The sequence below is a fragment of the Rattus norvegicus genome, chromosome 16 (genome assembly GCF_021556685.1).
Source record: "Rattus norvegicus strain SHRSP/BbbUtx chromosome 16, alternate assembly SHRSP_T2T, whole genome shotgun sequence".
NCBI classification, from domain to species: Eukaryota; Metazoa; Chordata; class Mammalia; order Rodentia; family Muridae; genus Rattus; species Rattus norvegicus.
Window position 1 is genome coordinate 66425054 of NC_141549.1, and position 14019 is coordinate 66439072.

General features: G+C 45.3%; 2 protein-coding genes across 6 annotated transcripts in view; both read left to right on the forward strand.

Annotated features, from left to right (window-relative positions):
• Nucleotides 1-14019, forward strand: part of Erich1 (glutamate-rich 1) — a gene marked incomplete at its 5' end in the record, with an annotated part of 52793804 nt that overhangs the window by 35554494 nt on the left and 17225291 nt on the right.
• Nucleotides 1-14019, forward strand: part of Rbpms (RNA binding protein, mRNA processing factor) — a 154894-nt gene that overhangs the window by 65697 nt on the left and 75178 nt on the right. For all 6 annotated transcript variants that reach the window (XR_015639525.1, XR_015639526.1, XM_087588981.1 and 3 more), the window contains 3 exon segments: nt 2869-2946; nt 4513-4551; nt 5913-5975. Coding sequence is in view for 4 of the 6 variants with exons in the window: in XM_087588981.1 (XP_087445107.1) it covers nt 2869-2946; nt 4513-4551; nt 5913-5975 (180 nt within the window). In the remaining 2 variants the exon portion in view is untranslated.

Below are 14019 nucleotides of genomic sequence, written 5' to 3' on the forward strand. Positions count from 1 at the left end.
AGCGGATCGTATATGCTCGCATCTGTGTGCTAAAGGTGCTTCCCTCCCTAAATGCTGAAACCAAATGGCATCTTTTCCTTGCATATTTTTTTATTTTTTCCTGTTCTCTTGTATACATGTGGGTACATGCATGAGAGAGTCAGAGGTCAGCATAGGGGAGGTAGGTCTCTCCTGAACACACTGGTTAGGTTTGGTGGCAAGTGGCTTTATCTGCTGAGCCTTCTTGACACTGTTTTTCACACCTTTCTTTTTTTTTACTGGTAGCATAATATTTTTTTTTTATTATTGGTGTAATTGACTTACACATTGCCTTTTGTTCACAATTTCCAGGTATCTAGTGAGTTTCATTGGTAAATTGGCAAGTCTATAAAACCTTTTTCTTTAGAACAGTATTAGAAATGGAAGTTAAGGGGTTTGGGGATTTAGCTCAGCGGTAGAGAGCTTGCCTAGCAAACGCAAGGCCCTGGGTTCGGTCCCCAGCTCCGAAAAAAAAAAAAAAAAAAGAAATGTAAGTTAATCTCTTGAGTGAATTCCCCAAACTTACCCAGTGTGACCCACAGCTTGCTGTCCTGCTGGGCAGACAGTGTCCTAACTGTACAACACAGGGTCTGCATATCACGTTTCTGTGTAAATCTTCCATCCGGTCCATACTCTGCACAGAGCTAGGATGTGGCAGGTACTTGGAGTTAGGGTTGATTCTCTTGCCCATGTTGTCCCCACCAGAACGACCCAGATGCTATTCAGTTTTGCTCCATGAGAAGGCAGGTGAGCAGCTGGGAAGGAGAGTTCCCTCGTGCACCTGTCAGCAATTTCACCTTTTCCTCAAGAACTTTCTTTGTGTCAGAGACAAAAGAAGAAAGGAAAAAGACATACAGAGTTGGTCAACAAACCTGACCTAACTGACTGTATTAGACTACTCCATGGGGCATCAGCCAAGCATACACTTGTCTGAGGAACTCAGTGCAGTGCTCTGAGGCATAAGACAAGGAATGGAAGGAGCATTTTCATTTTTTTTTAAAGATTGATTGATTGATTGATTGATTGATTGATTGATTTGAGTACACTGTCATTGTCTTCAGACACACCAGAAGAGGGCATCGGACCCTATTGCAGATGGTTGTGAACTACCATGTGGCTGCTGGGAATTGAACTCAGGACCTCTGGAAGAGCAGACAGTTAGTGTTCTTAACCACTGAGCCATCTCTCCAGCCCGCATTTTCATTTTTAAGTTAAACCATAGCTTACTCTGTGTGAACAGGTTCATGGATACATGAACTGGTACATCCATATAACAGGACACTACTCAGTAAGAAGGCATGGATGGACTTCCGATAGACAGCAGTACGGATGAAATTAGCTCCCTGTAAGGAGGAATGAACTGAGACAAACTCCGTCCGCACTTCTATTCTGTGGTTCTATTTTGACTTTGGAGCAAATGTATTCATCCATAGTCACAGCTAATACCTGGGGATGGTGGGACAGGGCTGGGAGGAGTAAAGGAATGTGTGACGTCAGGAATGGTGGCCCAGTGCCTGTGATCCTGGTTAGTACTTACTGCTGAGGAAGAAGGGTTGTGAGTTCGAGGTCTACCTGGTCTGTGAAGTGAGACTCTGAGGAGGCGCCATGAAAGGTGATGGGTTCTCTCACTCAGTTTTGATGGTCTCACAAGTGTGTGTGTGTGTGTGTGTGTGTGTGTGTGTGTGAGAGAGAGAGAGAGAGAGAGAGAGAGAGAGAGAGACAGACAGACAGTCAGTCAGACAGAATGACAGACCAGACAGAGAAAACTAAACAAACCCTACATTTTCAAGACATAGAGCATAGGTATTTTAATAAATTGAAAGAAAGCAGTCAGCATTCTGAGATTGCTATGTGAACAGCGTGTATGAACCACTAACATGCAGATGGCCTGACATTTGCTGGACCAATAAAAGAGCCTTACCGATTTTCAATTCTGTACTCACAACTGTGGAAAGTGTTAGACGTCATGTAGTGTCCCTCTTTGTCACTTATATATAGTTAATGGTAGAACATGACATCTAAGGAGAAGCACAGTCATGTTGTATTCCTGAGTAGAGTAAGAGAGTGGAAAGCTAGGCAATGCTTACTCTGTAGCCAGTCCTTGACTCTGGAGTCCGGATGAGGTTCCTGAGCCATTAGCTTTCCATGCACCCTGTGATTTGACCCTAGGTTGCTGTGTAGTCTGTCACACTCTGCCCCTAGAATGTGCGGCCCTGCACTTTGCCCAGCTTGAATTTTCTTCCTTCCTTCCCCCCCTTGACCCTCATCTCTCTCAGGTAAACTCTTTTCTGGGTTCTGGTTCACTCACCAGCTTTCTTTCTCTGAGTTTTCAGTCAGAAGTAGGTTGTGATTGTTTACCTTAGCAGACGATTGTTTGTGTGCAGTGTCTCCTGTGTATGTTCACACACGTGTTGGGCGACTTCTGTTGTTGGCACCAGCAGGTACCTTGACGGTGTGTGTTGTTCGTAGAAACAGCAGTTGGTGAGAGGAACAGGGTGCTCTTGTGTAAACACGCTCGACTTAATCTCACTTCTTTTATATTTATTAAAATGGTGGTAATTAACACCACCAAGCGACACAATGACCAGAGAGACTGAAAGCAAGAGAAGCCAAAACTTGAGTTTTCTTTTCAAGTGTGACCTATTGCTGTGGGAGAAGAGCAGAAAGTCTGTATCGTCCTTACGTCCTCACGATACAGTTTTAAACAATATTAAAATTATACGGAGCTTCCATTCGTTCTGTCACAGAGAGCATTGTAGGGGCGTCGGGGACCTGTTGAGATTTAAGGTGAAAAGTAGCCTCTGGATTCTCCCCACCCTTGATCACTCTCCTATTCCATTTATTTTCTAGGTCCGGACCCTGTTTGTCAGTGGCCTGCCTCTGGACATCAAGCCCCGAGAGCTGTACCTGCTCTTCAGGCCATTCAAGGTACTTTGTGATGTTTCGTGTAGCCTTAACGTGGGAATGTGTTTGAGAAAGTGCCCTGTAGCAAATTGCGTGTATGCGTGTGGTTAAGAACCTTGTGCTTCATTTATACCAAACGTCATAAATGTTCAACAAAGCAAAACATTATAGGCTAACTTGTATGAACTGAAGGGAAATCTTTGCCTGGTGTTTAATGACCTGTCTGAGGGAGTTTCCCGTCATTTCTGTGGAAATACAGTCATCTTAGAGATACTAAATGTTGGGGATTGAAGGTTGGGCTTCAAGTTAAAGTCAGTCTAACCTTAAAGTTGGACTAAAACTGGAGTAGCTATGCTCTCAAGACAAAACCTTGAAGGTTGGCTTTTCAGACCCAGAATATGGCCGGGAAGGCATCCCGAGTGTGGGACCTGTGAGTTAAGTGGGGTTTTGTTAGCAGCAGGAAGAGAACTGAAGCCCGGCAGGGCCAACCTTACAGCTGAGAGATGGTGATGGCTTTGGTTTCTGGACTGTCCTGATGAAAGGACACTTGAGAGACAGGATTCAGCCTGGTGGAGATAAGGTGACAGAAAACACAGGAGTTGGAAAGGAGAATGATTCAGGAAACAATCAGATATGACCCACAAAGATGAGAATACAGTTGATGGGCCAAGAAGGCACCTTGTGTGGACAGGTAGACAGCCATTCCCATATTGCATCAGTAACAATGACAGCAGAGAGAAACCATTTGGTTCCTGTTGGTGACCATTCTCGTGCTGTCTTACTGCTTGCTCTTTGCATCTGAGACTTTCAAGGTTTGAAATCTCTGCAGTTTCTAAGAAAAGGCGCCCCTTGGGAAAGAGGAAGAGGCAGTGCTCTGAATTATGACCAGCTTGGATAGCCTCACTCAAGGCCTTGGATGTAAATGCTTACAGTAACTAGTTGGCAACTCAGTTTTCTGTTGGGAAAGACAGAAGGATGAATCAGTCCCAGCACTGCTTAGAAACCCCAACGCTGAAGTCAGGACCTTGGCATATCCCTAGCAACCCTAGTTTAATTACAGCCCAGGGCAGCCATCCCTGCTCTTCAAGTCTGTCTCTACACTGATAATCGGTGTTTCCCTGTGTCACCTGTCAGTGCATTCTACCAGCCATTGATATTTCTAGAAAGAAGTACGGATTTCTCTTCCGAGGATCCAGGAAGGCTGAAAGAGGGCTAGAGAAAGGCAGGAATGCCTCCCAACCTCCATCAAACTCCACAATGGAAGTTGGTCATTTCATTTAAGCAATGAGAGCTCAAAGGAATGCTCTCTCTCCTGCTCAGCCTTTCCTGAGTTTCACATGGTTATCGGTTTTGTTTTGTTTGGGAGTATTGGAGATTAAACCAAAGGCTTTGTGTATGCTGGTCAAACACCCTACCCTGAGCTACACCTGACATCCTGTGTGTCTGGTGTTGGTCTATAATGTGTTTTGTTAAGTAACATCTGTGAGACATACGGCATAGTTCGCAGTCTGAGGCTTTAATGACTCATTTTACTTGAGGATGGAATCGTAACGCTGTTTCTTCCTTCTAAACCTGGTCTCTGTTTTTCAGGGCTATGAAGGTTCTCTCATAAAGCTCACATCTAAACAGGTAAGGATTTAGAACATCCAAAAATGGTCACTGTTTGCTAATTAAGCCCAATAAATATTGTTTTGTTTCAACTAGAATTTTGGACCTATGTGCTATCTGAATTAAAGGTGAACTTGACTGGGAATTAGTATAGGAAAATAGTAAGAGATTGCATACATATATTTGCATACACTCGTCCATAGAGGCCAGAAGAGGGCGTAAATCCCCAGGAACTGGAGGTAAAGAAAGTTGTAAGCTACATGTTAGTGTTGGGAATCAAACATGGGTCCTCTCAGTGATCTTAACCACTGCGCACCATCTCTGCAGCCCTAGTCCCAGTTCTTGACTAGTTCTCTTCATGAAATATTTGCCATTTGTATAAGAATATTAGATGGTAAATAATCAGTCGTACTGTCTACCAAACCCATAAAATCACAGATGAAAAGCCAGGTGGTGTGGTGGTCGCACATGCCTGTAACCCCAGCAGGTGGATCACTGTGAGTTCCAGGACAGCCTGGTCCACAGAGTGAGTTCCAGGATATCCGGGGCTACACAGAGAAACCCTGTCTCAAATCCAAACAAACAAATAAATGAAAAACCCAACAGAACAGAAAACCACAGGCGGAACCCAGGTATAGAGTGAAGTGTAGCAAGGTCAGGCTGCAGATGGTGATGGACGGGGTTCACGGAGACCGTCTGAATGTTTCTCTTTGAAGCTTCTCAGTAAGTCAGGTAACCTCTGCTATAACAGAGATGAACTAGGTTGCAGGCAGCCTACCCAGCGAGGGATCTGAAAGGAGCCTGTGACTTGGAGCGGTGTCCTTGCAGGCCTGTGAATGTGAAGTGTCTTAGAAGGAGACGGAGGCTCACTTCGTAGTTTTGGTTGCGCGGTGAAGGCACAGGGCTTCTTACCACTGTATCATTATATTCCTTGCACTTACAGTGAACCAAACGTGATTCGCTTTCTCTTTGCATTTTAAAAGACGACGAAGCTGAGGTACAGTGAATTTGATTAGGAGACTAGAGCCTCTCCAGCCCAGATTTTCCTGTCCCCTGTTCACCGCCACTCACCTTCCAACCACCTCTTTTTTTTTTTTTTTTTTTTTTAATTTCTTTTTTAACAAACGTGATTCTCTAAATTCTTGGCTGTGCCCTCAGAACTGCCCTCACCTTCCCTTTGATTCACGTAAGAAATTTGGTTAAGCCGTCAGATCCTGGTTCTTGGGATTGGCTTTCTTATTTCTACCCATTGCCTGTGGTCATCTCTTTATCTTAGTTCTCAGTTAGACACCGCCCTTGACTTAGAAAACAGATGTCCCTTGAACTTGGTTTGGTTTTTTTTTTTTTTTTTTAATCTTGATTTTTCTTTCTTTTTCCCTCAGCCCGTAGGCTTTGTCAGTTTCGACAGTCGCTCAGAAGCAGAGGCCGCAAAGAATGCTTTGAACGTAAGTGTGCGTCTCTCTCTGATCGTGTGCATTTCCTTAGGTAATGGGGAAGCGGTAGAACCCCAGCAGATCAGAGGTCACGTGGAGTGTCACCGGAGTTGTTAGTATGGAAGCCTGGGCTTCCGCAGCCCTGACAAGCCACACCTGGCTTCTTGTCCCCCTACACGCCATTAAACAGCCAAATAGTAATGGGACTAATTGTCTTAGTCACTGTTCTACTGCTGGGAAGAGACAGAGAACAGGGCAAATCCATCTTGGAGGGGAGCTCTGTGAGAGCCACATCCTGGCCCACAGGTAGACAGAGTCTGGTGACTGACCGTTCAAACCTAGTTGATGCCATTCTTATTCAAACTGCCACATCCTTCTCTGTCCCCAATGGGCTTGTAGCCATATATCGCAAAACTACATTGAGTCCAGCTTAAAGGCTCTCATAGTCTGTCAGGCTCAACACTGTTTATAAATGCAAAGTTCAATGTCTCTGAGAGGTTCATGGCAATTTTTTTAACTCTAATCCTATGTCAAATCAATTTTTTTTTTTTTTTTCCGGAGCTGGGGACGGAACTCAGGGCCTTGCGCTTGTTAGGCAAGCACTCTACCTCTGAGCTAAATCCCCAGCCCCGTCAAATCAAAATTTACAAACCGATCACGTACTGTTTTTATATAACTGGTTTTTTGGGTTTTTGTTGTTGGTTTTGTTTTGTTTTTGTTTTTTTTTTTTTTTTTTAATTCACTTTACATCCTGAGCCCTGTCTCCCCTCCTGGTTCCTCCTCCCACAGTCCCTCTCAACCACCCCCTTTCCCTTTTCCTCTGAGAGAATGGGACCTCCCACCCCCCATCCCCAGCCCCCGCACTTGTATATCAATCAGTCTCTGCAGGGCTACACACTTCTCCCACTGAGGCCAGACAAGCCAGCCAAGATAAGGGGACAGATTCCACAGACAGACAACAGCTTTAGGGATAGCCCTGTTCCAGTTGTTCAGGAGCCACATAAAGACCGAGCTGTACATCTTCCCGCATAGGGGGAGGGGCACTAGGTCCATCCTGTGTATGTTCTTTGGTTGGTGCTCAGTCTTTGAGAGACACCAAAGGTCTAGGTTGGTTGACTCAGTTGGTCTTCCTTTGGAGTTCCCATCCCCTTTAAGGCCCATAATCCTTCCCCCAACTCTGCCATAAGAATCCCCAAGCTCCATCCAGTGTTGGGCCGTGGGTCTCTGCGGCACATCACATCCTTCTAACATAGAGGACGTAGCAGCACAGAATACACACTACCAATCCAAAAGGGAGAAGAGCGAGCCTAGTGCTGAAATACTGGGCCAAGTAAAAACCAGCAGGTCAACTCCCAAATTCTGCATCTCTATGTGTGATGGTCACAGTGCTCTTCAGATCTTCAGTTCCTTTCTGTTTTGCTGACTGCAAACAGTCTTCTCCTGGGCTGATTTCCCTCCCGCTCTACACCCTTCCTGTGGGACTTTCCTGTGTGGGTATCCCAGGAACCTGCATCTCCAACATATCCGGGTCTCCAATGCAATCCAGGCCGCACCTTCACAACTTTACACAATAACTTCTGGGCCTCCCTGCAGGGACACCCCTGACACACACCTGGCCTCAGGGGCTTTCCTTGGCCCTGGAGGGAGATTCCACAGCCCGTTTCTTGGGCCCTTGGCTCCAGAGCAGGAACCACATCTCAGAAGCTGCCAAGTTCTGGTGCTTGTTGGGGCTGGAACCTGGCCTCTGCATTCAATTACATTCGCTTCAGCTTTTCTCCAGGGCTTACGCTGCTCTTTAATTCCTTCTGTAAAGCTCTGTTGCTTGGGGTCTTGCCCTGAGGTCACCACTCTTTTTACTCCATTTGCAGCAGGCACTGGACTTGGCTCCATTACACCCATGATGCTCCTGTTCTCCTCAAGATGTACGCTTTTCTATGTCTTTGTCCAGTTTGTTCCCTTTCCTCATAGATATGCATAAAAGGTATTGCTAAAACCACATAACACAGCCAATGTTAGACCCTTTTGAAATCTGCCAATGCCATTAATCTCAATTTAACATCAGGAAGACTTTCTTTTTTGAAACTTTTTTTTTAAAATTCATTTTCTGTCTTCAGACACACCAGAGGAGGGCATGGGATCCAATTACAGATGGTTGTGAGCCATTGTATGGTTGCTGGGAATTGAACTCAGGACCTCCGGAAGAGAAGTCAGTGCTCTTAACTACTGAGCAGTCTCTCCAGCCCCATCATCAAGAGGATTTTTTAGTTTTTTTTTTTTTTTTTTTTTTTAAGTAGCCACGTTCTTTGTTAAAATTCAACAACAATGGTCTCTAGGTCTTTTACTAATATTCTTCCTCTCTGAAACCTCTTTAGCTGGGCTCCCACAGTTCAAATCCGCCTCAGCTCTGGTCCCCCATGTTCCCACTAGGCTGGTCCATTAGTTTCCCACCCCATTTCCCCCTCTGCCTAAAGCATTGAAGTTTAAGTCTCCCAAGTTTCCTCACATTCCTACAACAAACAGTGTAGTCAGGCCTGTCACAGCAGTATCCCACTCCTGGTACCAGTTTCTTCATCATTGTTCTGTTGCTCTGAAGAGACACCATGACCTTGGAAACACTTAAAAAAAGAAAACATTTTTTTAGGGGGTGACTTACACACTCAGAGCTTATCATGGTGGGAAGCATGGTGCTAGAACTACCCGAGAGTTCTACATCCTGATTCCCAGGCAGCCATCAGAGAGAGCCTGGGCCTGACACGGGCTTTTGAAACCTCAAAGCCCATCTCCAGTAACACACTTCCTCCAACAATGCCACGTCTAATCCTTTTAAATAGTGCCACTGCCTAAGGATATAAATATGTGAACCTGTGGAAATCATTCTTATTGAAATAGAAATGTTTTTGGTTTTTGTTTTTTTTTTTTGTTTTTTTGTTTTTTGTTTTTTTGTTTTTTGTTTTGTGGTATAGCCATACTGGGAAATGGAATAAATAAGGAGCAATCTACCACTAATCTCTATCTTTGGAGTTCTGCTATAATTTAAGTTCAGGGCACAGCCTGGGGGTGAACACAGCTCAGAAGTCCTGATGAACTTGGGGCCTACCTGCCCTTCACTGCCACCATTGTCTTAGTTCCTGCTTTGGGTGCAGGTATCTGTCTCTGTGTCTGTCTGTCTGTCTGTCTCTCTCTCTCTCTCCCCCTCTCTCTCTCTCTCTCATGTCTTTGAGGCTGGTCTGTAGCTCACTTGCTGGCCTGGGAGGCAGGAAGCCCTGGCATTGATCTGCAGCATGGCGTCAGAATTCAGTGTGATGACACAATCCCAGGATGACGTAATCCTAGATTTGACGGGTAGAGATAAGTGGATAAGTTCAAAGCGACTTTGAGGATCACCTGAGCTGATAGGATACTCTGTCTCCAACCCCACTCACCCAAAACTGGTGGCTATAGCTTAATGGTGGAATGCTCGCCTTGCATGCAAAGGCTCTGGCTCCATTCCTTAGTACTATGCAGACAGACAGACAGACAGACAGACTTTTACTTTTGCCAGAATGGTGACAGAAATATGAGTGCCCAAGATGAGCAGCAAGGGACTTGTCCATTTAATTAGTCATCTTGAGCTAATTCTTCCTGGATCAAAACCAGACAAATTATCGAGTAGCACTTTGCTTTTCCTCTAGCAGTCTTACCAAAATGCATGTGTTGTAACTTGTGTCTGACATTGCCATGCTGGCATTCATCTGTGTCTGTCTTCTGCATAGAAGCCGATAGAGAACCTATGCTGATCGCCATTGGGCCCTAAACACCTAAGCCAAGAACAGAGCAACTTGGACCTGATGCTCTCTCGGAAGACATTCTGCATTACTGTGCTGTATTACAGTGGTAGTCAGTTGTACGGATCCTTATTCACCACATTTGTTAGTGTCTCATACCAGCATTTTCCTAATGAGCTTTCCCCTCCTTTTGGATGTTGAAACAAACCATCCCTAAGGGCGAGAAGACAGCTGAGCTCAGTTCCTGCTGGCCACGTGCTGGCCCTTGGGTTTCAGTGAAGTCTGGCTGAGGTGTGCCCCAGGCAGTTAGCAGAAAGGAAAGGCAGCTCAGGTGAACCAGGTTTTCCCAACCGGACCACAAGTGCTGCCACGTATGAGCTCCTGGAACTTGTCTAGACGCTCTGTAATGGACCTTAAGAAAAGAGTTGTTGACTGTGTGTGACGGAGCACACCTTTAATCCCCAGCACTCAGGAGACAGGCTGGAAAGTCTTTGAGTTCTGAGACAGCCAGGACTGTGTTGGCGGACTATGTGTAGTTATGAGTTGTGGGAGACCTGAAACTGACGCGGAGGTCCCAGGGAAACCTCTGAATATTCCACCCCACATAATGGTGACATAGGATTTTAGGGTTCGAAACAAAAAATAATGTGTATATCCTTGTGTTCATGGCACCTACGGGTGACTTAGGACTCCAGGATCTCCCAACGAGTGTAGAAATTTTTCCTGTGTTGAGTTAGTGACCTCTGGGCAGAATAACTGTCTTCTTGAGAGCAATATGTAAACCAGTCATGTACTGAGCACTGGCTTCACACTGTGAAACAGTGTGTTATAGAATGTTGTAATGTTATAGTTACTTTATAGAGCTCAGGAACAGAGGGTATGTCTAGCAGGTATGACCCAGTTGTCAGTTCCACAAAAATTTTTTTAGTGATTTTTTTTTTCACTATATGTTCATATAAGCAAAATATTCTCAGTATCACCAAACTTTAGACAAAAAAACCTACCAGCTCTGTGTAGGCTGCGTTTTCTTTTATTCCCAACACGTGGTCATCTTCTAAACTCTGAACTGTGCTGGGTCCCTTAAAGCTAATTCCTTTGTTCTTGTAAAGGAAGGCGTGGCCAGTGCAGCCCTAGTTTGCCCCGCCCAGTTTCTGCTATGTGTAACTGACATCACTGATACCGTCCTAAGAACAACAGGCTTCTACAGTGACACGGTCAGTAAGCGGGCAGCATTCCCTTGCTTCGTATATGTGAGGCTCCTGTTTTAATAACCACAGTTGTGATGGCTGTGATGGCTCCTTGCGGTACCAAGTAAAACCCACCAGACATCATTTTCGTTTCGGTTGTTGCCCAGGTGTATTCTGTTTGCCCCAGGAGCCTTGTCGTCCTGAGTCTAGTGATAGATTTTTATCTTGTGCCCGGCTCTCTCTTCTCTCCAGCAGTAAATCTGTTTCAAGAACAGCATATCTTGTCCCTTGGTGTCATAATCATTTGTGTTGATCACTAAGAATCTCAAATAATAGCGATCTAATCTTCCGGCTTTGTTGAAGAGGCTTCTTTTTATGAGTGGAACAGTGAGTCTGGGCTTGCTGCTGCCCAGGGCTGACTGAGTGCCTGGATCATCTCTTTCTTGATGTGGTTAACTTGCTAGCATAGCGTTAGAGCTTTGCTGCACCTTGGAAACCTGGCAGTGCTGGGTGGTAGGTGGTGCTTGGGAGGCTGAGGCAGGCAGGTCTCTTGCATTTGAGGCCAGTTTGGTCTACAGAGTTCTAGGACAGCCAGGGCACAGTAAATCCCTGTCTCAAAAAACTAAAAAGAAAAACGGGGGGAGGGGAGAGAAAGAAACCTGCAGTAGGGAAACAGAGCAGACCGAGAGTGGGCTTGGTGACTTACAGTCAGACCCTGTTAGACCCTGAGATCCTCAGTCAGCATCTTAGTCCTGTCTGTTCCGCCTGGCTTGTTGCTACACTGTTTCTGATGGCAGTTAGAAACTGTTACTTCCCACTGTCCAGGACACATAGCCAGGATAAAGTTCTGCCCAGTTACCCCTCTCTGCAGAGAAAAATGGGTCCATTCATGGTAATGTACTTAGACATAAGCTACTGATTATCTCTCTGGAGCTGACCTATTTGCTCTTTCCAGGGTCATCTTTTGTAAGGAGCTAAAAATCTCTGTTGCCCGCAGCCATTGCCCAACGTTCCCTGTGCCCTTTGCTGAGGCTGTTTTCAAAGCGTTCGCTGGGATCCTTAGAGAATAGTCTAGTGGTGTAATACCCGGTTTGGTTCCACTGTTGAGAAACGTAAACCTTGATCCACAAAGCACAAAGCGTCTCTAAGAGAATAATGGACAGTTAGGAACCACTTCCCTGTTTGGAGCTTTCCTGGTTACTTTGTCTCAGTGACTGCCTAATTAAGTAATTAGTGTTAGCTTTCTGGAGACAATGACTTTTAAATCCATTGGCTTTTCTGCCACTTCCGACCCAAGCTTCAGTTACTGGGACAGTGTCCTCAGGTTGTAGTAACACTGAACCCTGATCCAAGGTTGCTCACACTCCCAGATTTCCTTTTGGTTACTTAGGGCTCTGTTAGCCACATGACTGGAACCCCTTCCATCCTTGAACAGAAGAATGTCTAGCCCACTTTACCCTTTGCATACAGTTGATGCTTTTGGACAGTTAGCTCTTCCCATGAAAAACGAGAAAGTTGACTAGCACTATATTGCTTGTAGAGTTTATTTGTGCTTTTGGGAGGTAAATATAGTGATGATCTGAAGCTAGCCTGATTTGGGAAATTTTTAGCAGAAGCACGCAAGCCCTTGAGCAGTGTGGAACGCTATTTCTGGGTATCTCTTAACGGATCACCTCACTGCCTACTAGGATTCCTGTTCTAGTAAATAAGGATGGTGGTAGGTAGTGCCTCAGAGCCACAGCCATCATCAGGGTCCTGGCCGAGGTTCCCTGATGTGATGGGAATTGAGCTGCTCGTAAAGCACCACAGCTCTTTATATGGGTGCCATTAACTGGGTCTCCCTCCCTCGTCTTAAGCGGCTCCCACACAGGCTTTAGCTTAGACTTTGCTGTAAGGTACAGCAGGACGGAGAGGACCGAAAGAATCGAGTCACTGCGTTAATCCAACTTGCCTTAGCCACCCACATTCTTAATTGAGCGTGTGTGATTGTGTGTGTACATTGATCCAGGCGATCCCAGATTGACAGTATTCTTGTTGTTTTTGTTTTCTCTTGATTTTTGAGTGAGTGTCGCCCTTCACATAGTCTCAGAAGGCACTCATCACTCGGCGCGCTCTCTAGTGCACAGGATGGTTTTCACTTTAAAATGACTTTCTTGGTATGATTCCCACACCATACAATTTAGTAGTTTTGATTACATTTTCATTAAATATTTTAAAGTTATGTTGACACAAAGCTTTGCCATCTGCACAACCTTTAGGCCTATAATTTAGAGTCATTAGTTCTATTCACCAGGTTGTGCAAGTTTCATGGTTTCCTAAAACATTTCATGACCTCAAGCACCAAGCAGCGGCTCCATATTGTGAAGCAACCCTCGCCTGCTGTCCCGCCCCAGCTACCGCTCACCTCTGATCCACTTTCCGGCCGCCTCAAGTTGCGAATCCTAAATATTGACGTAGTTCTCTTTTTGTTTCTGCCGCTTCCTTCCCTAGTGTGATGATCCGTTCAGGATCTTTCATGTAGAGACCTTTTCCAAATATGAATTTTTTTCCCTTCTTTGAGAGTGGTTAGAGGTCCTGGGGACCAAACTCGGGCTTCTTGCCCACGCTACCCAATTCCCCTGTCTGACCAGCTATATAACTCACTTTTGTGAAAAGGAAGTACTCCATTTTATATGGATAGAATTATTCATCTAAAAAAAAAAAAAGAAAAAAAAGACAGGGTTCATCTGTGTAGCCCTGACTGCCCTGGAACTCGCTCTAGACCAGTTTTGGTCTCAAACTCAGAGGTCCACCTGCCTCTGTTTCCTCTGAGTTCTGGAGTTAAAGGTGTGAACTCCACCACCCGGCTTGCTTCTACCTTTTGACTGTTGTGTAGTGAACATTGGCAGTGCATGTGTCTGTACGTCTGTCTGCCTGTCTGCAGCAAGTGCTGACATGCCCAGTGGGCATACATACGGGTCTCTTCAGTCTGTCTTCTGGTTTTTGTACACATCTGGAGTGGAATTTTACATTTGTGGTGTGCTTGTTCACTCTGTAATCACCAAACTGTCCACTGTGGTTTCGAGGTTCGCCCTTTCGCCCTCTCCATGGACTTGCATTAGATTT